The sequence below is a fragment of the Ruditapes philippinarum genome, unplaced genomic scaffold (genome assembly GCF_026571515.1).
Source record: "Ruditapes philippinarum isolate M1 unplaced genomic scaffold, ASM2657151v2 ctg3479_1_1_1_1, whole genome shotgun sequence".
NCBI classification, from domain to species: domain Eukaryota; kingdom Metazoa; phylum Mollusca; class Bivalvia; order Venerida; family Veneridae; genus Ruditapes; species Ruditapes philippinarum.
Genome location: NW_026861450.1, coordinates 37,402 through 59,655, shown reverse-complemented (window position 1 = coordinate 59,655; position 22,254 = coordinate 37,402). Strand labels below are relative to the sequence as shown.

Genomic DNA, 22,254 nt, shown 5'->3' with positions numbered 1-22,254 from the left:
CATGAAACATCTTCTTATGGGTGTCTACCAAGTTTGTGCAAATAAAAGCCCTTGGGTTAAATTGGCCCTGCAACGTTTGGGTGGGGGTGGGGGTTGGGGGCCTTTATACAGGTGAGCGACCTCAGGGCCATCATGGCCCTCTTGTTAAAAAAATCTTCTTTGAAAAAACCCAAATAGCTTGAGTTTAGATATTAAGCATGAAACATCTTCCAGTTAGTGTCTTCAAAGTTTGTTCAAATAAAAGCCCTAGGGTCAAAATTGGCCCTGCCCCGGGGGACATTAATTTTCCTTATATGTGTATAGCAAAAACTTAAAAGTCTTCTTTGAATAAAAACAAATAGCTAGAGTTTAGATATTAAGCATGAAACACCTTCTAGTGAGTGTCTTCAAAGTTTGTTCAAATAAAAGCCCTGGGGTCAAAACTGGCCTGCCCTAGGGATGTCATTGCTTTTAACTATATGTGTATAGTAAAAACTTAAAAAATCTTTTTTTAAAAACTCAACAAGCAAGACCTTAGATGTTTAGCATGAAACATCTTCTAATGGGTGTCTACCAATTTTGTTCAAATAAAAGCCCTGGGGTTTAAACTGGCCTCGCTCTGTGGGCCTATATACAGGTGAGCAACTTCAGTGTTTATTGTGACGCGGCTCATTTTTGAAATTCAGGTTAAGTGGTTGTGTTAAGTGAATATGTTTGTTTGTCCTGGACTGTAACTGTGATTTTTTTCTGTTAATTTAGGGTCCTACATGATACTGTGCCCGTGTCATTGAGCCGCCTCATGCTGATATTTGATTATCTCCTTCACAACTTCTACGACCCGCCTGCAGAACTGTTAGAACAAGTAAGTATGAAAGTAACATTATACTCATTCTTTTCCAGTATCAAGTTGAATAAGTAATAGATTTCAATTTCAACACATGAAATTTGAAAGTCTTATATATAGGTCAACATGAGCACTGATGAATATGCAAAAGATTTTAAAGACATTTGCACATAGTTGAGAATTGATAATTAGATTCTTAAATCAATTTCACTTTAAAGTGTATTAAGACTTTTTATTTTTTAGCTCATTTTGCTACACATTACAGGGCCTTTTTACCCTTCTTTGCTGTAGCCGGTATTCGGCTACTTCCCCAAGCCAACATACTACCTTTTTTCCCCAAAAAACAGTCTAAAATTCCCCTACTTGGGAAGATTTTCCCTTTCAGATCAAAGAAAAAAACTTGTAAACAAACTTTCTTGCATAAAAAAAGATCATTGTTTTTGTCCACTGAAAGCTAATTATTCAATTACCCGCTAGAGGGATACCTTGATTCAATACAATTGATGTTTACTCACAGCCTCAGGCTGAAAGCAACATGGGAAAACCCAAACTCCTCACAGTGATTACCTCCCTTGGCAGAATTGTAATCTACGCCGAAGAATTAAGGGGAGATCACTGTGTGGAGATTGGGGAACACCCCGCTGCACACGTGATTTTTTTACGACAATACGGCGACCGATTTACGATGTCACAAATGTAAACAATGTCACAGAACCAGACGATTGAGTGACATTTGTAATTGTTTATGAAAAATTGGACAAATTGTTGACCTTCCTGTAAGTCCAAGAGAATCCAATACATGTATCCACTCGCAAGTTCATGTGTCCGAGTAGCACAACATGCCCAAGTGTGGGAAATAGCGAGTCTAGCACAACAGTTCCAGTAATAGTGATACGGTGGGAACTAATAATAATGTTCCCTCTGAATCAAATCAAGAACCCTCACATGTCCTACGTAAATTTTCTATAATTAGGAAAGATGAGTCAATGTATTCCTGGGCAAATATAAAGTGGCAATAAATTGATCTGTAAAAAAATCCCTTTAATAATTACTTATGTTGGGCAGAAAGCTCCTGAAATAAGTGTGTTTTGAGGAAAATATGCAAATATATTATGATATTTCCCCCAAATGTGTGATTTAAATAAGTCTTTATTTATAGTAATAATGGTTAAACTGCTAGTGGAAAATATGATTATTTTCCCCAAAAGTATGAAAACCGCGCATTTTTTCCCCACAAAAAGGGCTAGGGCGCCTTCCCCAAAACTAGTGAAAAGGCCCTGCATTATTAATTTTAAATCATTATTTCACATTTATAATTGACTAATTTCTACCATTACCCAGGTACAATGGAACCTGTTTACTGTGCACACACTGAATCAGGGAGCTGACCAGGACTTGAACCTGCCCAAGCATAGCATGTGGTTTCAGATACCGGAAATTGAGGACAACTTTAGGAAGTACCTTACACCTCAGGAGGTCACTGATGGTTAGTGTCAGAAATATTTTAGCTACTTATTTGATGTTTTCTTTTTTTACTCACTTTGCAGAGAGTGGATGGGTGGGTGAGCTTTTGTGGTGGCTTTTTGTACATTGTCATGTATGTGTGTGTGTGTGTGTACGTATATGATAAACATTCCATATAACAGCAACTGCTTTGAAACCACTGGGCTAAATTTTTTATGAAACTTACCTAATATGTGCCTTGTATGAATTTCTGCCAAAGATATTTAAATGATTCCAGTCTATTAAAGACCTGCATCTCTCACGTTTTCTTCTAAATTTGCATAAGTGCCAAGTACAATCCTGCCTAGCACCTCTCTCAGATTTAAATGTAATATTACAAATAGTTCATGTTAGATGTGGAATTCTGCTTAAGTCTGTGCTAGGTGGAGTGAAGGGTAGCTTGCACTTTTCAGTACTGTCCGTGAACAGGCGCAATCAAACCAATTCTGCAACATTTTCAATTTTGTTGTTTTGGGCTTTCTTTATGGACTCAGTTTAATTTCATATTCAACGATGTGTATTGACTGTAATCCCTTATTTTAACTTCCATTGCTGCTGTGGGTTTTGACCTCCTTATGGAAGCTATCTAGCTAGCTTATAGAATGTTTGAGGGGGGGGGGGGGGGGGGGGGGGGGGGGGGGGGAGTACCAGTAGTTTGTGCTTTTAATAGTGCACAAAGGGACACTTTAGATTTCCCTACACCTGTAAAGATAGAATGTTGCCATATCATGACATTAACAGCGTCCATGCATCTTCAAACTCGAGGAAAAAATTTATCACTTTCAAATAACTGCTAGTAATGTTAACCGATCAGATCCTATCAGGCACCTGTCACGCTAATTGTCTTTTTCTGTCATCAATTTGCTTCATTGATTTTTGTACCCAAAGCTACACACGACTGTTGTATCATCAAATATTATATTGTTTTAATACTTTCAGTCGGAGCGCTTAAGCCTAGATTCTACCAGATTGGTCCCAATATTGTGAATAGCCAGCAGACGCCAAAAGTGGATGGACTGGCATGTAGTTTCCTGTTGTCCACATCAGATCAGCTGGACTATGGTCGCCTATATAATGCATGTGTGTCATTGTTTCTGGCAGGCACTGGAGCAGATAAGGTCAAGGACAAACTAACTATACTGGTAGGTACCAGTCTGTATGGAAAAACTGACACAGTCTGGAATTTTAAATTTTTTTTATATTTTAAGTGCCAGTCTGAAAATATTTGCCATACATAACTGTGGGGAATTTAAATCAAAACCAGTCGTGAAACACTTGGACATTTTAAGTAACAGTTTAGGAATAGATCAAAACCAGTTTGGAAGCATTTTTATACACTGAGTGACAGTCTTGAAATAGATTAAAAAACCAGTCTGGTGTTACTTTTTCATTTTACATGTATAAATAAAACTGAAATCAGCTCTTTTTACACAAAAGTAATAATTTTAGGACTCAACGGAATGCAGTTTATTCTTATTTTTACAAATATCATTAAAAATAACAAACCGACTTGAATCTAATGTAAATGGATTGTAAGAAAATTTTGTTAAATTGTAAAAAAAAAAATCTATTGCTTTTAATATCTCAACTGTCATTGTTATTTTCTTCCAGGAATCTTGTATGATACAGTACCATTTTAACATCATGTGGAACCTGTTGTCATGCCTACCTCCATCAGTGGAGTTTCTCTGGCTTCTAGAAAGTAACACTATTCAAATGTCCAATGCATATGTTTTACATTCATTGAGATGGGCCCAACGGTTAGGGCATAAAGTGTACATTGGTTGGATAAAGGTAAGGTCTCATGTTGTCACGAGGAAATTCTGTCCTTTTTAGCTCACCTGTCACAAAGTGACAGGGTGAGCTTTTGTGATCGCTTTTCGTCCGGCGTCCGTCCGTCCGTCGTCCGTCCGTAAACTTTTGCTTTAAATGACATCTCCTCATAAACCACTGAGCCAATTTCATCCAAACTTCACAGGAATGTTCCTTTGGTGGTCACCTTTAAAAATTGTTCAAAGAATTTAATTCCATGCAGAACTCTGGTTGCCATGGCAACCGAAAGAAAAATCTTTAAATATCTTCTTTTAAAACAACCCTAAGAGCTAGAGCTTAGATATTTGGCATGAAACATCTTCTAATGAGTGTCTACCAAGTTTGTTCAAATAAAAGCCCTGGGGTCAAAATTGGCCCCGCCCGGGGGGTCATTGATTTTCCCTATATGCATATAGTAAAAACTTAAAAAATCTTCTTTTAAAGAACTGTAAGAGCTAGAGCTTAGATATTTGGCATGAAACATCTTCTAGTGAGTGTCTACCAAGTTTGTTCAAATAAAAGCCCTGGGGTCAAAATTGGCCCCGCCCGGGGGGTCATTGATTTTCCCTATATGCATATAGTAAAAACTTAAAAAATCTTCTTTTAAAGAACTGTAAGAGCTAGAGCTTAGATATTTGGCATGAAACATCTTCTAGTGAATGTCTACCAAGTTTGTTCAAATAAAAGCCCTGGGGTCAAAATTGGCCCCGCCCCAGGGGGTCATTGATTTTCCCTATATGCATATAGTAAAAACTTAAAAAATCTTCTGTTAAAGAACCCAAAGAGCTAGAGCTAAGATATTTGGCATGAAACATCTTCTAGTGAATGTCTACCAAGTATGTTCAAATCAAAGCCCTGGGGTCAAAATTGGCCCCGCCCTGGGGGTCATTGATTTTCCCTATATGCATATAGTAAAAACTTAAAAAATCTTCTTTTAAAGAACCGTAAGAGCTAGAGCTTAGATATTTGGCATAAAACATCTTCTAGTGAATGTCTACCAAGTTTGTTCAAATAAAAGCCCTGGGGTCCAAATTGGCCCGCCCCAGGGGTCATTGATTTTCCCTATATGCATATAGTAAAAACTTAAAAAATCTTCTTTTAAAAGAACCCAAAGAGCTAGAGCTAAGATATTTGGCATGAAACATCTTCTAGTGAATGTCTACCAAGGTAGTTTCAAATAAAAGCCCTGGGGTGAAAATTGGCCCGGCCCCAGGGGGGGGTCATTGATTTTCCCTATATGCATATAGTAAAAACTTAAAAAATCTTCTTTTAAAGAAACCGTAAGAGCTAGAGCTTAGATATTTGGCATGAAACATCTTCTAGTGAATGTCTACCAAGTTTGTTCAAATAAAAGCCCTGGGGTCAAAATTGGCCCCGCCCCAGGGGGTCATTGATTTTCCTTATATGCATATAGTAAAAACTTAAAAAATCTTCTTTTAAAGAACCCAAAGAGCTAGAGCTAAGATATTTAGCATGAGACATGTTCTAATGGGTGTCTACCAAGTATGTTCAAATAAAAGCCCTGGGGTCAAAACTGGCTCCGCCCCGGGGGTCATTGATTTTCCTTATATACATAGCAAAAACTTGAAAATCTTCTTTGAAAAAACCCAAATAACTAGAGTTTAGATATTAACCCATTGCTTCATGAGCATTTTGTGAAAAATGGCTGTTTTCATTGAAAAGTCTCCCGTTACAAGTTCAAATTGCTATAATACTATAAAAACTGCTTCAACACTAATCAAACTTGGCACAAATGTTGACTGGACCATTGCCCTTGCAACAACATGCTCAGGCTTAAATTTTCTGTTACCATGGCAACGAGGGGACATCTCAAAATTGCCAAAAATCACTATTTTGCGTTGATTTTTTCCATCAAAATTGATTTCAAAGTGCTGCAACTTCTCAATGGATTGAGATAGAGTCAAATGCTTTTCAGCGTTGGTTACACGTTACCTTATGATCAATCTGGGGTCATTTACAGCCTCTCACAAGTCCAATATTTTTCTTGGCGATGAGGGGGACTCCGCCCCCCTTCAAACCCCCCAAACAGAAGGGGGCACATCCCCCTTCTGGCAACCCCCTGATGTATCTTTTGGTTGGGGGCCGCGCCGAAAAAGAGGTCACTTTTTTTAACAACATTTCTCAACAAAAAACAAGTGTTTTGGGCCTAAATAAGGCATTTTTTTCATCATTTGAGACAAACAAAAAAAGGGGGGGGGGTGAAAAAAGGCGTTAAAAGGCGTGTATAATGAAGTAATGGGTTAAGCATGAAAACATCTTTAAGTAAATATCTACAAAGTTTGTTCAAATAAAAGCCCAGGGGTCAAAACTGGCCCTGCCCGAGGGGTGTCATTGTTTTTAACTATATGTGTATAGTAAAAACTTAAAAATCTTCTTTTAAAAAACCCAATGAGCTAGAACTTAGATGTTTTGCATGAAACATCTTCTTATGGGTATCTACCAAGTCTGTTCAAATAAAAGCCCTTGGGTAAAAATTGGGCCGAGGGGGGGGGCTATATACAGGTGAGCGACCTCAGGGCCATCATGGCCCTCTTGTTTCCTTTTTTTTTTTAAAAGCAGCATACCTCCAGATTCATGCTAATTTTCATGAAAATTTTGAAAATGCATTTATTAGTACAATTATTTGTCAAGTGAACAAAGAAAGTAGCTTACACATTAGAAACAACACTTTCAGTCCAAGTAGATTTTCATATAAAGGTCAAAATATTCAGAAATAGTCCGCACTGTGGTAGTAATGCAGTAGAAATATGGTGATAATACTGCAAAATCAGTAATCAATTGCATATTTTATGTAAGTCATTACTTGAATTGTGAATATTCTTACTTTTTTTAAAATTCTTAGTACAGGTATATCTTTCTCAAAGTTGATTTTCTTGAAAAACATTTGGCTCATCTGGAGGCATGGAGCTTTAAAAGGTACCAAAGGGCAACAGTGTTAATTTACTAGCTCACCATTTCACGGGGAATTTGCGTTAACATTAAAGGGATGAATGCATTGCACTAACTTTTCGATATTTTTATGCCCCCCTTCCAAGAAGAGAGTGTATTATGTTTTGCTAATGTCGGTCTGTCCGCCGGTAGACAACATTGTTTCCGCTGATTATCTTGAAAACTATTTATCACAAAGTCTTCATATTTCACATAGTGATTGGTCATAACTATAAAGTGACCCCTATTGATTTTGGGTGCAAAGGTCAAGGTCACAGGGTGCTTGAAAGGTTAGTATGTTTTCCACTCATTATCTTGAGAGCTATTTATCTAGTCTTCATATTTCTAATATTGATTGGTCATAACTTTTAAATGACCCCTATTAATTTTGGGTCACTAGTTCAAAGGTCTAGGTCACAGGGGCCTTAAATGTCTCATTATCTTGAAAACTATTTATCACAAAGTCTTCATTATTTTTCTTTTTTCCATAATTGAACACTTCCACTTACCCATTTATTGCAAGTTTATATAACAAAATTACCAATAATGTGAGTCAAGGGCTAGAAAGGGGGGCATATGAGTCGTTCAACATTTCTTGTTACCAAATTGTGACTTACAGTTTCCTTTTACCCTGGGATATGATTGGGGGGAAAACCCTACATTAGCCGAGAACCAGAGTAGCTATATTCTTGGTAACTTTATTATACAAAGAAATCCTACATTTTTACAGGATAGTTTGGTGAAGCAAGGACTGACAACCCAGCAGAGTGAGTCTCTAGTTTCAGGAGCAAACAAAGCTGCAAACTGTGTGAACTTTGACGTGAGATTGAGCATGAATTTCATTCAAGATCTGGTAAGATTAAACATTATTACCTCCCTTTGTATTGAGGGATATAAGAACATGATTACCATCCTTTTGGGAGCGTCGGTGGTTCTACTCAGGTACCTGTTCGTGCCTGAAATAATGCACGGAAGGGCACCTGAGGTCTTCCTTCACCAGTAAAGCTGGAATGTCGCAATATGACCTATACTGTGTCGATGTGACGTAAAACCCAAAACAAACAAAACCATCCTTTTGATTGAGATTCCAAACAAAATAGCTGTATGCTCTGACTTAAAAAGAAACTCTTCTTATTGAGCATTCCCCAGCACCCAGAAATGTAGGACATAATGTCTAAAGTAAAACAATCTTTTAACTGCTTTCTATTAAAGACAAAATTCTGTTTGTTGGAAAGAAAAAATGAATTCTGAATAATGGAAAGAAACCCATGTATAGGAACAAAATGTGACAGTTCACACTAACAAGAATGAAAACATGTACACAAGATCATTAGGTCTATTTTATATGAAGATTTATATAGTAATTTTTGTTGTGAGGCCATGAATAAGGTTTTGTCCTAGAGGCATCTGCGAACAAGTGGTACAGGTCATTGACTTCAAACTTCAAACCACTTGCTCCTCATCGCTGCTGGTTTGTATCTTGATAGGAACTTTTGATTCTTTCATGTGAGGAAGTTATCCAGCTAGCTTACGGAATGTCAGTGGTTCTACTCAGAAGCCCATTTGTGACTGAAATAAAGCACAATGACACCTAAGGTCTTCCTTCACCAGTAAAAACTGGAAAGTATATGACCTAAACTGTGTTGCTGCGACGTAAAAACTCCACCAAATAAAAGTAAATAAAATAAAAAGAAACATTTTTGGAGCATCCTTTGTTTTTACCCATTCTCTTGTTTATATTTAGATCACCAGTTTACCCATGACGTCACAGAAAGACATTATACCATCAGAGCGACTACCTGGTCTCCAGTTAACTTTACTGCTGGACATTGTCGTGGCGAAACTACAGGTCTCTCTTGATGAAACTTTCAGCAATGTTACAGTAAGTATGGGCGTTTTATTTTATGTATATACATGTAGTCAAATTTTGCTTTTTTTTTTTAAATCAGTGCAAACCATAACTTGAAAGTCAACAGAATAATACTGGTTCTACCTAACTCTCCATCAAATTTGATTATAACTTTTAGTGAAATGATATGTATATAAATTGGATTAGATTGTTGCAAAATAGTATAATTACAGGCTTTGAAGCTTAACATGTTAAGGTAATTAGGTTTGAATCTGTTGCCTCTCTATTTGCTGAGGGATTGCCTTTCATAGTCGAGTCATAAGATTGCAGCCACCATTTATCCTTGTGTGATTGTAACAGGTGACTAAATGGGTTGGAATAACTGGAGTCTATGCATCTCTTAGCTCCAGAATGGGAGTTGGTTTTGACCCCTCGGCCTGGTGTTGTGTGTAACACCCGAGGTTAGCCAAAATCATCTTTCCTGTTTTAGCACCATATGACTTTGTATTTGTGCGCAGTGAAACTAAACAATCAAATACACAAACTCTCTGGGATGTTGATTTGCTGGTTATGTCAAAAAAGTCAGCTACATCCTTTTTGGTTTGATAATATCCACGTCTAACCCTTTACCCGCTGGAACTGACAGTAATTAGTCATTGCCACCAGTATAGACCCAGGCCAGCCTGCACATCCGCACAGTCTGACCAAGCTCTATACTGCTCGTAGCTTAATCTTTGTATTTTTACATTGAAATCCCTTAAAACTCAAAACTATTCAAATCTGTTAAACAAATTCTGCAGATTAGGGGCTAAATATGTATTTTTTATCAATCAGTCAATGAATTCCTTTGCTTTTTTCCAGACTGAAACAGACCCCCACAAGTCCATGGATATTGCCCAAGAATTGATACCTGCCACATTACTACTAGTGGAATCCTACAGTGTCTTTGTCAGGTAAATTTTAGGTTCTGCAGAATTTTATTTTAGTATGATTGTGTAGAAAGCTGTAAGCTTATAGACACACACTTGGATCCGTTCCTGGAACTAGCCCGTAAAAAGCAACCAGTGTAGTTTCTAGCTCAAGGCAGCAAGAACTTGCCTATTGATGGGGTTTTAACCCACACAGTCAGCAATCCGTAGATTATTAGTCAAATATGTTTACCATTGGACCATTCAGAGGTAATTTTTGATGTCACTTTTTTGCATAAAGTAAATATTTGATGAAGATGTTTTCACAATTAAAGAATGCCATTTTTTTTTTTAAATTTCCTTCAAGCAGCACAACTGTAAACGCATATCATCAACCTTAGTGCAGTTACAGGTTAAGTCTGTCTTATTTAATAGGAGTTAATCAGTTATTGCACTAAGGTGACTATATGTGGCTTTTCTGTTATGAATGTATTATCAAAAAAATGATTCTTATGGCTATCATATTAAGTTTCCAATTTAAAAAGCCTTTTCATTTTGGTCCCAACAATAAGGGTGACCCCATTTATTCTCCCCGTTCAAACGATCAGTATGGGTCAGGGATATTTTCTTTGGATCCCCCTCGCATTGTTAAAACCCTTTCAATCTTTTGGGCTCGTTATATTAATTTTTTAAAAAAATTTTCCAAGTTTTCAAATTCGCAGTTATGATCATCTTTTGGCCTTGTTCTTTAAGTTTATTATCAAAAATAATAAGAATTTGTTCCCTTTTAAATTTAATCTGGTTTCTGAGACTGTAGTTGAAAATGTTTCGGGATTTCAGATCGAGCATTCTAAGTCAACTCTCCGTATTGGAGGAGAACACACTGTCACCACGGCAACTAGAAGCTATCTCCTTGGTGATGAGCATATCGTCAAGTCGTGCCAGCAAGGTGTCGGTTCTGGGTGCAGAACTTATATCCTCCCTACCGAACCCGATTAAGACAATGATAGAGGCATGGAATAGCTCGGCAAACACAGATTATCCTAGTATTGGAAGCTGGGTAAGTCTTGAACATTTACAGGCAAACCTGTAAACAAAGGCCACCTAAAGGAGGGGCCAAATATGGCCTTTATAGACAAGTGGTCTTTATTTGGGGGTTACTGTGTTCTATTAAATCACTAAACGGTTGTTGAAAAATGTTTTTTTATTCACAGGGTAATCTTTATTCAAAGGTGGCCTCTAACACATGTTTGACTGTAATTATTGGTGTGCTTAGGAGAGGTGTTTACAGTGTAATGATCAGCCAGAGTTACCTTGCATTGCCTGTTGTCAACAACTGCTTCAAACAATATCTCCTCCCTAACCACTTAGCCAGTGGTGTGGTTTATAAGATACAGGAATTATCCATGGGTGGTTCTTTACCATTCTTAATATTTGTATACTGTTTGTAACTCAATTTTCTTATTTTGATATTAAAATCCCCTATAACTTTGAATGGATTCTTCCAAATTTAAAGAAGGGCAGGTCCATTACATATATTCAGCAGTTTACTAAAATTAAACATCTAACAGTGGCGAGCTTTAACAAAGTGCTCAGATGTCTGTATTTGTGGGATGTGTGTGTAATTGCGGCCATTATACTTCAAAGCATTAAACATTTACATAAGAGATATGATTTAATTCCAAAAGCAGATTTTTCATCTTATGACTCACACCTGAATTGATGTGTTTATGTTCTTCTGAGCACCTTTTAATGCACTTTATATTTTAGAATTTCTTGTTAAGGCAAGTGAATTTTTAAAACTTTTTCCCATTATTTTTGGGCCTAGTTTTTCAAAATGTGTTTGTTTCTTTTATTTACAGAGGAATGCATTTGCCAATGATATTTTACCTGGTGAAAGTTATACTGATGCCTTGCAAAAAGCTCATATTGGAAAACTATCTGGTATGTATACTTGGTTTTCATTATTAACAAATTGGCAATCCATATGATTGGTTGAAATGCTGTTAAATTTGGTTGTATTTTTCAGCCTGTAGAATGAAATATTGCCCTTGACCCTTGGACAATTCGATTGTTTTTTTGAGCACATTTGTTGCCTCAGATAAAAATGAAAATCCTGTGTTAAGATATCTTTTTTCTTGCTTCATTCCCGCATCACACCCATTTGAAATTTCATACCTCTCTGAAAACCAGTGACATTATAATTCTTTCTTGCCCATGGTCAGATAAATAAGAAATTAAATTTACAAGCAAGTATTAGAATTCAGATTGACAAGCAAGTATAAGAATTAAGATTTACCAGCAAGTATAAGAATTAAGATTTACAAGCAAGTAGAAGATGTTAGATTTACAAGCAAGTATAAGAATTCATATTTACACGCAAATTCAAGAATTAAGATTTACAAGCATGTATAAGAATTAAGATTTACAAGCATGTATGAGAATTAAGATTTACAAGCAAGTATAAGATTTACAAGCAAATACAAGAATTAAGATTTACAAGCATGTATAAGAATTAAGATTTACAAGCATGTATAAGAATTAAGATTTACAAGCATGTATAAGAATTAAGATTTTCAAGCAAGCATAAGATTTACAAGCAAGTATAAGAATTAAGATTTATAAGCAAGTATAAGAGTTAAGATTTACAAGCAAGTCAAGTTAATAATTAGGCACTATAAATTGCTGGGTTTTTTTAACATGCCCGAGAGAAAATCTACTAGAATCTGTAAGTTATTCCGGCAGGCTAGTGCTCAATTAGCCCAAAATTAGCAGACTGTAAATTTGTGAGTGCATATTTCTACAAGAAAAGTTTGTAAACGATAATCTGGTGTATGCCATGTGTCCTCCCTCAGATGCTTTAATTGATGTTTGTGGGGAAGTTGGCATTTTTTTGTTGAGAGGAAAAAAAAAATTGTTTCAGAGCTCATGAACAGCTGTTAAACTATGGCCTGTTGATTTATGACTGAAGTCTGTAAAACTAAAACTTGAGCCAAACTCAATTAAAGAAGATCTTAGTTGTTTAAAGAAAACCATTTTTTTTTGTGATTATTTTCTTTGTCAAACAGATCATTCATTGAAGCTTTGTTTGTATTTCAGAGGGAAAGTTTACGGTGAATTCATCAATGAGGCATTTATTACATGCCCTGTGTAAACTGGCTTTTGACTTGTTCACGTAAGTGTATTTGTTTAGTATCTTCGTATAAGATTTAAGAAAGACATTTAAGGGTGTAGGACAGATGGTAAGTTATACCACTAAGTCAATTTAAAAATTGTTCCATGCTAAATTCATTAGGAATAGTTTCAACTTTGACTTTTGAATGATGGAATCTGCAGTGACTTGTCTGCTGTACTTGGATAGACAGAAAGTGAAAACTTATTTGTCCCACATTCAACATCCATTGAAAATGGCGTGAGGAGGGGGAGGGCTGGGTTACAGTTTACTGCTGCAGAAGTGTTTGAAGTGTATTTGCCTTGACAATCACTTTTGAATATATGTATATGTAGTTTTTACCAATGGATGAAAATTGAGGCATAATAATTAACCCATATCCTGCTTTATATCTTCATAAATTGGTTATTTAAGCCTCAGTATACCTTCATTGGTCATTCAAGCCTCAGTATACAAATTTGCTGGTCAGTCAAGCCTTAGAGTATTCTCATTCATGTCTCAGTATACCCTGAGGTATCTTTCTTACTATATCTTTACTGGTCATTTAAGCCTTCTTACCCTCAGTTGTTCCTCAGTATACCCTCATTTAAGCCTCAGTATACATTTGTTTGTCATTCATTCCTCAGTTTATGTTCATTGATCATTTAAGCCTTAGTTTACCTTTATTGAATATTTCATACTATCAACTGCTATCTTACTCAATGGATATGGTTATCCTAACCTGACATATGTGCATTAATTTTGTCTCTAGCCATGATATTGTATATATTTGTAGCTGGTGTCATGACAATGAAAGCAGTACAGAGTTGGTGAGAGTGATGTTCCCTCTCGTATTTGATGTTTCAACTGAATATCTAGCGGAAATGGTATGTTGTATAGTAAAATTGAACATAAATAAATGTTTGACTCAATTACCTCTATCGCTTTTATTCGCCTTTGATTTGACTTTCTGGAAAGTGGTGCTTTTTCGTAACAATAATTTTTTTTATGGTGATTATTCAGATGTGATTGTGACATTGCCTTTATGTTGTTATTGAAATGCATACAGATCATTGACTAACAAGAATATTTTTGAAAAAAATTTGCGAATTCTCTATTTCCAAGATATGATAAGATAAACGTTTTGTTTTTTTTTGTTTTTTTCAAACAGATAACACAGTCATTGGATAATTACCTTGGACCGATTGATGGGGAGAAGTTTACTGAGGAGATGTACATGCATGTAATCTCCGTCTGTCATAAACTTATCACAGAATATACGGACACCGAGAGGTTTGTATTTTTCAAGTCACAATAAATACATTAAAAATTGAACCGTGTTATGACAAAACCAACATAGTGGGTTTGCGACCAGCATGGATCTAGACCAGCCTGCGCAGTCTGATCAGGATCCATGCTGTTCGCTATCAATTTCTCTACTTGTAATAGGGTTTGTGAGCGAACAGCATGGATCTTGATCAGACTGCGCGGATGCACAGGCTGGTCTGGATCCATGCTGGTCGCGAACGCACTATATTGGTTTTGTCATGACACGGCTCAATTTAATAATCGATTCACTGGAGACATTTTATTAGATTTTGATATAAAACTGTGTAAATAACTTTAGTACTTTGATAGTATAACATGTTGTCAGACTTTTCCTACAATTTGATGAGGTTAAATATTCTTGATTTTTAGCTCGACTTTTCTATGAAAAGGGGAGCTATCCTACTCGCCCCGGCGTCGGCGTCGGCGTTGGCGTCACACCTTGGTTAAGTTTTTCGTACCACCCCACTTTATTTCAGAAGTATTACAAGTATGGCTTTGAAACTTACCATACTTGTTCACCATCATAACCTCCATCTACAGACAAGAGTACATAACTCTGTCAAGGTTTTTGACAGAATTATGGCCCTTTTTTGACTTAGAAAGTGTATTGAGCTTGGTTAAGTTTTTTGTACCACCTCACTTTATTTCAAAACCATTGGAGGTATTGCTTTGAAACTGACCATACTTGTTTACCATCACGACCTTCATCAACAGACAAGAGGACATAACTCTGTCAAGGTTTTTGACAGAATTATGCCCCTTTTTGACTTAGAAAATACATTGAATATGGGTAAAAATCCACTTATTGCCTTAACCCTTTGAGATATTTGCTTTGAAACTTTTAATGCTATTTCACATCATTACCCCCATCTGTACGCAAGAGAAGGTAACTCTGTCAAGGATTTGTTTTAAAAATTAAGGCCTTTTATCGACTTAGAATCTTGGTTAAGTTTTAGTACCAGTCCACTTTTTGACTGAACTGTTTGAGATATTAATTTGAAAGTTGGAATACTTGTTTACAATCATGATTCCCAAACATGTCCAGGAGAAGGTAATTCTGTCAAAGATTTTATTTGAATTATGGCCCTTAACTGTCAATGTTTTGTATTATAGGCAAGCACTAAAAAACTTAAAAAAATCTAAAAAAATTCATTCCTATCCACTTGTTCACTTTACCATAAATTATGTCATATAAACATTGCTGTAATATTCAAGGGTATCAAACAACTAGTTATTTTTCTCTTTTTGTACTTGAAATTAAAATCAGTAGTATATGCATATTTCACATTTTATCTCGCCTATTTGATTGGTGCACAATTCAGTAAAATAATTCTTCACTAAATATCTTAATGCTCATGGCCATTGTTCACTTTAAAAATACAGAGATTCTTGTATTGCCTTTTACTGCAAAAACTTTTTTTATTGGCAAGCAATAAAAAAGTCGAGCGCGCTGTCTTACGGACAGCTCTTGTTCTACATCCAGTTCTGTTTGATTCATACTTTGAATATTAATTTTTATGAAAAACTTTTAATTGCAAATTTGGAAAATTTAATCACTCTGGAAGATTTCAGAATTTACAGTAGATCTTTAATTGATACAGCCAAGATTTAAAGAATTGACAAGATAATAATTATATTTAAATTGGATCGAGTTTTAAAACATTCATGTTATGCAAGAAATAAAATGTGTATAACTTTGGTGTATAGTGGCATTTATGAAGTTTTGAAATTCACATGAATAGTGTTCAAACCAAGATGTTTTTTCGGACTACTTGAATGACAGACTGCCATTAATACCATTCTATTGCATTTCTGCATTAAAGGGACTTCACTGAGGGTTTTTTGTTTTACATCATGGGTTTGAAAATATTTTTTTCGAGATTAATGTTCTAGTTGATGTAGGTTAGATTACACTGATAACTTGTTTGTTCAGATCATTTGCTTACAGAATATTTATTCTAACTTTGGAATATGACCCAAGTAGAAAAGCATTGCTTTCACTCAAATCGGGCTATGTATAGCACAAAAAATACCAAAATTTCAATTTATTTTTGAGTTTATTATTTTCTTACTTATCTTTTGCATATCTTTCCATTGTAAGTGACCCAGCTGTTCTGTGCAAGAAATTCTAATTTTATGTTTTTTTCGCTTTTGCACCTCAGTGGAGTCCCTTTAACAATTTTGAAGTAAATTATGAAAGACTTGATTTAGTGGCATGCAAAGCAGATGCTATTGAAAAACTGTTACCTTAATCATGGTATACTATATATTCCATGTTGAATGGAAAAGTCTAGTTATTTTATTGGTGAATTTAAGTGCAGAAAAGAAAGCAAATGTTGTGTTTCTTATATATATAAAAATAAACACTAACAATTTCAGCAAACTGGATGAAAAAGTTTTCTGTGATTGCCTGAAGTTTATGGAGAACCACCTAGACAAACAAACAGCGTACAAATCTTTTGAGAAGTTCTACTCAACCAATGGTAGGTTGTTTTTCTTCGGACTTACCCAAATCATTTTGTTCTAGAATGTTTGATTGATAGATTGTGGGTTTCCTGCACTACAGCTGTGACATATATTACACATTGAAGGAGTTATGTCCGTTTTGCACTAATCAATCGATTCACTCCATTGAATTTTTTTAATTGAAGGAAGAAGCTTATAGTTATGATTAAAATTATTGTGTTAACATGTTTCTTTACCATACTGATTTAAGGGAAACTTTTTTTGTCTAGGTCATCCTTGAATTTAGACTAGTCAACTGGATTTTCAAAATCAAATGATATAGTTCAGCATCCAAAAGTTATATTATAAGAGTTTGGTCCAACTTTTGATGAATTATATGCTTTAAACTGATAGTAAGGTTTATGTCATTATTTACGGAACGTCCGTGGTTCTACTCCGGTGTCAGTTCATACCTGAAATGATGTGCAAAGAGACATCTGAGGTCATCCCTCACCAGCTGTGATGTTGCTATAATAAAATTATTATGGCCTTAGAAGAGTTGTGATGGGACTTTAAAAAGCTGGAAAAATCACCATGCAGTGTTGGTCTGACCAAGAAAAAGAACATCAATGTTCTTTGTTATAGATTTACATAATTTTGTTTTCACCTTCAAGCTTGTCATGTGATTCCCCCTACAATGCCACTTAACTTTCTGCTATCTGTTTAAATGAATAATTCAGGTGATATGATTCCCCCAATCTGCCATTTATTTTTCTGCTATCTGTTTTAATGTATAATTAGGTGATATGATTCCCCCAGTATGCGACTACTTTCTGCTGTATGTTTATCTGTATAATTTGTTGTTCTAGATTTGACAGCAGTGTTACTGTCATCTGCTAAAGAGAACCTCTCTCCAACATTTGCTGGCCATGTGCTCAAGTTCTTCAATAAATTACTTTCACTTGGTAAGTTAACATTGAAATCTTATCTTTAACTTGGTAAGTTAACATCAGAAATTTGTCATTTATTTGGTAAGTTAGCTTAAAAAATATATCATTATCCTAAAGAAAATATGTCTTTCACTTGATAAATTAGCCTTAGAATTATGTCATTTACTTGGTAAATTAGTAAGCATTAAAATTAAGTCATGTACTTTATGTTAGCATCAGAACTTTGTCATTTATTTGGTAAGTTAGTGTCAAATTATGTCATTTACTTGATAAGTTGACCGCCTCCGTGGTCGAGGGGTTAGAGTCGGTGACTTCTAATCCAGTTACCTCTGTGGCGTGGGTTTGATCCCCGTGAGATGCTTTGGTAGTTTAGCACGAAGGAAGGTAGTCTAGTACTGGTGTAACTCTCTAGGAACGATGGTTAGGAAACTACCCGCCTATATGACTGAAATACTGTTGGGAAAAGGCGTAAAATGAAACAAACAGACAAACAAAAACTTGATAAGTTACCTTCAAAATTAAATGACGAGAATGTAATTTTCTTACCAAATGTGTTACGTTTTGTGTTACAGCTGATGGAAATAAGAATAGTCAGACATACAAGGACTTGTGTAAGTCACTAAACAGACTAGCAGACATGGACATAGCACTTCTACAAGCTTGGCTCTCTAAGTTTGTTGTTCTACCAAAAGTAAGACATTTTTTATTTGCCTAAAAGAATATTGGCATGAAATGTTAAGCCCCTGACTGTCTGTCCGTTAGCAACTTTGGTCCGCTCGATACTGTATAAGTGGATATTTGTGTGTGTTGAAAAGGTAGCAAATTTAAAAGTCCAGATATTATGCGTGAGAAAGTATAAGCAAATCGCTGCCCTCAGAGTAGCGTAAATACTGAGAACAAATTGTTGGATATTCACACTAGAGTAAATTTTAACCATTTTCGTGAATTGGCAAAATTCCCCAATATTTCAGCATCGCTAACTTAACCAATTACAAAGTATCTATTGAACTGATTGGTGGAAATTACATTTTAGCAGAAATGTTATCATAATAGGTTTGGGATTCCTGAAATTAAGTTCATGCTCACTTTTTGTCATTCAGAATCTTTACTTATGTATTCAAAGGAGAATACTATGTTAAGACTGTTTGTTGTAGTATATATTTAAGTGTATAAAGCCATATATCAGCTACAGAAAGTATTGCTTGATTGAAATGCTATTTTTATCTATTAAAAAAAGCGGAGGAACTGGGGCCCTCAAAATGTTTCAGACCTTCACTTTGTACCTTTTTCAAAGCTAAATACGAATGAGGCAGTACCCATGCCATACTGCGCCTGTCCCTTGGGTGAAACACGATTCCACAACAACGGGGAGCTAGCGGCTTTTTAGAAAAATGGTTGTTATCATACACTGGGGAGTACGGAAGGAGCGGACATCTTATATTATTTCAAGCAGCAACAACTTGGCTTAAACTCTGGTATGTATTAACTTTGCATCAATATTATTATATTTCTTTTAACCCAACTGCTAGAACCAAAAGTAATAAGCTTTCGCCGCCAGTATAGAGCCAGGCCAGCTTACACTTTTGTGCTGTCCGACCAGGCTTAACTCTGTTTGTAGTTCTCTTGTTGTACTTTGTTATTGAAATCCTTTTAATTTTGAATGGACTATCCCAAATTAAAAGCAGGGCAAACCCATTATACAGATTCAGCAGGTTAAAGGTTTAGATCAAGTGTCGGCCTTCGTGATTATATTCCTAACCATTTGAACTCTAACTGTGCATAATTCTACTACAACAATGCACTCAAAATTGATATATATTTCCGTTCTAACATGCTTATAAAAAAAGGGAATTGATAAATATATGATGAACTTCATGGAGTTTAGGAGTAATTTTACTGGTTCATTGGTTCATTGATGTCATATGGCATGTAAGCATTCGTTTTTTATACTGTGCATATTTGTTGTAGTAATGCATTTGATTGCCCTATTTGTTTGATAGGGGAATAGTGTGAAGCGTGCTAAAATTTGGTATACAGTGTTGGATGTTGATTGGTTAACCAGGTTTTCAAACAGGTAAACTCAGGTAATTAGATTTTAAATGTTAGTATCATTTTATATTGTAGACAGTTGTGAATGCCTGAGTGTTTATAATAGTGTTGTTTCTTATAATCTTTTCAGCACAGTTCATGTGGCGCAAAAGGACGTTCAAGAGAAAATGTTACTTAACAGCAAGTCTGGAAAGGTAATATATTACCCCAATCATTTTTCACACCTACAGATACAAATTCATTTTGAAAATTTGATTTTGAATAAACGTAACTTGTGTGATCTAAAAGAAAGAAAATTGTTCTGCAATGAATCACTTTTAAAAATGAATATTTTAATTTTTGATAAAATCCGACCTTAGGTCAGCTATATGTTCTATAACCCAGTTAAAAAAAGACGTAAATGAAGAGGTTATAGAAATTAACACCTTAGAATATAAATCTTTGTAAAAGTAGGAGTTCCCCAAAGATGTTTCATTTGGTATTAGATTTAAGTCATTTCCTTTTCCTGTCTGAAATGTTTGTTGTTTAATTGTAAATATTTGCATTTCTACAAATTTTTAATTTTACATTATTTCATCATCAAATTGACATAAAACGTGTTAAATTTTCAGAATTTGATGAATTCATTATGCTGTTTGCTGTCATACATTGGAGAGATACTGGTTGCGTTGAAGAAATCCGGGGACCAGACTGGTTCTACCTCTCCACCAATAGAACATGAGATCAGTATCGCCCAGGAGATTGACAGTGACTGGGAGGAAGATCTGAGTCATGATGATGATGATACTGCTGGTGAAGATTCTGTAAGTAAACCAGTCTGAAAATATGCTAAACCAGTCTAAAATATGAAATATTACTTGCAGCTAAAATATTCTTAACCAGTCTGAAATATAAAATGCATCTTCAGTATGGTTATTCAGTATGAAACAATATTTTTTTACTAAAAAGTATAAATAATTAGTCTGAAATGTGAAATGAAGTAAACCAGTGTGAAACATTTCTTGCATCTAAAGTATGGTGAACCAGTCTGAAATATTACTTGCTACTAAGGGAAGTAACAAATAAGAAACATTAATCACAACTTAAGTTTGGTAAACCAGTATGAAATATTACTTGCAACTTAAGGAGGTAAATCAATATGAAACATAACTTGCAACTAAAGTATGGTAACCAGACTGAAATATGAAATGCGAGAACGCCAAAACCTGAGAAAGATTTGTTGAAGAGTTTCTTTCAACCTGAAATAAATAGATACATATTTCTGTCAAATGGGCATCTGTGGCGATTCGGTTAAGGTTGTTAACTTTGAACTGTTTCCCCCTTTACTGTTGTTTTTTCATGCGTGGTAGCTATCCAGCTGGCTAGCATATCGTAGGAGGTTCTGCTCAGGTGCCTGCTCATGCCTGAAATAGTGCACAAAGGGGCAACTGAGGTCTTCCCCCATCAGTAAAGCTAGAAAAATGTCATATGCCTTTTGCAGTATTGATGTCATTTAAAATCTAACTAAACAAACAGAAAATTTGTTTTCAGGATGAAGAATCATTGAACAACAAGCTGTGCACATTTACAGTTACTCAAAAGGAGTTTATGAACCAGCATTGGTAGGTTTATTTTGGATTAATATAATTCAAATTGTTAATCAAGCCTTATTCAACTGAATTAGTGTAATTAACTTACCAATAATTTCTACAGTATAAAACTTGTTTGCTTTGCGGTTGTGAAGGCCATCCTTGTTTAATACTACTTTGAGTAGAGTTTCATGTGAAAGGATATGGAAACTTTTCGGAGTTAGGGCCTTGAACATTGTATTTTAATGAATATCGTTTGTTGGCAAATTTATTTGTCATCCACAACTTGTCTATATTGCTAAAATACTTATATAGAGTACACTGGTACTAGAAATCCAGAGTACTTAGATTGGATAACCCGAGTTGTGTAAAAGTAAATGATATACCTTGATAGCTGAGGAGATCAGGGTTACAAATGACTGCAGCAGTACTGATAGATTCCTTTGTAGAAACTTAGGTAGATTGTGTACCATATCCATTATATTTTTTTACAAGACACCAAGAAGCGTTGTTTGAAGAAAGTGTGAAATATATGTCCATGATGATAATTTCTAACGATTCAATTTTAAGACTTTCCATCTCTCTATAAAAGGTATCATTGTCACACATGTAAGATGGTAGATGGTGTGGGCGTGTGCACTGTGTGTGCGAAGGTGTGCCACAAAGACCATGATCTCACTTACGCCAAGTTTGGATCGTTCTTCTGTGACTGCGGCGCAAAAGAAGATGGCAGTTGCAAAGTAAGTGTTTAAATTGTATAATGTCAAAATACATCACCCTTTTCTGTATATAGTCTGTATTTGTATATGTACAGTACATCCTCAGCAGACTGGCCCCTCTTTAGACCATTCACCTCGTTACAAAAAGAGTACCATTTTTCCCAAAGTCAGACTTCACAAACAATTTTATATGTCTAGG

General features: G+C 35.4%; 1 protein-coding gene across 1 annotated transcript in view; it reads left to right on the top strand.

Moving 5' to 3' along the window:
* Positions 1-22,254, top strand: part of LOC132715646 (E3 ubiquitin-protein ligase UBR4-like) — a gene marked incomplete at its 3' end in the record, with an annotated part of 90,391 nt that overhangs the window by 33,950 nt on the left and 34,187 nt on the right. The window contains exons 18-37 of the mRNA XM_060698684.1: positions 739-841; positions 2,165-2,309; positions 3,266-3,468; positions 3,938-4,120; positions 7,818-7,940; positions 8,832-8,969; positions 9,798-9,889; positions 10,685-10,904; positions 11,707-11,788; positions 12,944-13,019; positions 13,792-13,882; positions 14,167-14,288; positions 16,704-16,807; positions 17,639-17,734; positions 18,292-18,428; positions 19,136-19,194; positions 19,899-19,962; positions 20,380-20,571; positions 21,299-21,369; positions 21,929-22,076. Of these exons, the coding sequence (XP_060554667.1) occupies positions 739-841; positions 2,165-2,309; positions 3,266-3,468; positions 3,938-4,120; positions 7,818-7,940; positions 8,832-8,969; positions 9,798-9,889; positions 10,685-10,904; positions 11,707-11,788; positions 12,944-13,019; positions 13,792-13,882; positions 14,167-14,288; positions 16,704-16,807; positions 17,639-17,734; positions 18,292-18,428; positions 19,136-19,194; positions 19,899-19,962; positions 20,380-20,571; positions 21,299-21,369; positions 21,929-22,076 (2,449 nt within the window). The remainder of the gene's footprint in view (positions 1-738; positions 842-2,164; positions 2,310-3,265; positions 3,469-3,937; positions 4,121-7,817; positions 7,941-8,831; positions 8,970-9,797; positions 9,890-10,684; positions 10,905-11,706; positions 11,789-12,943; positions 13,020-13,791; positions 13,883-14,166; positions 14,289-16,703; positions 16,808-17,638; positions 17,735-18,291; positions 18,429-19,135; positions 19,195-19,898; positions 19,963-20,379; positions 20,572-21,298; positions 21,370-21,928; positions 22,077-22,254) is intronic.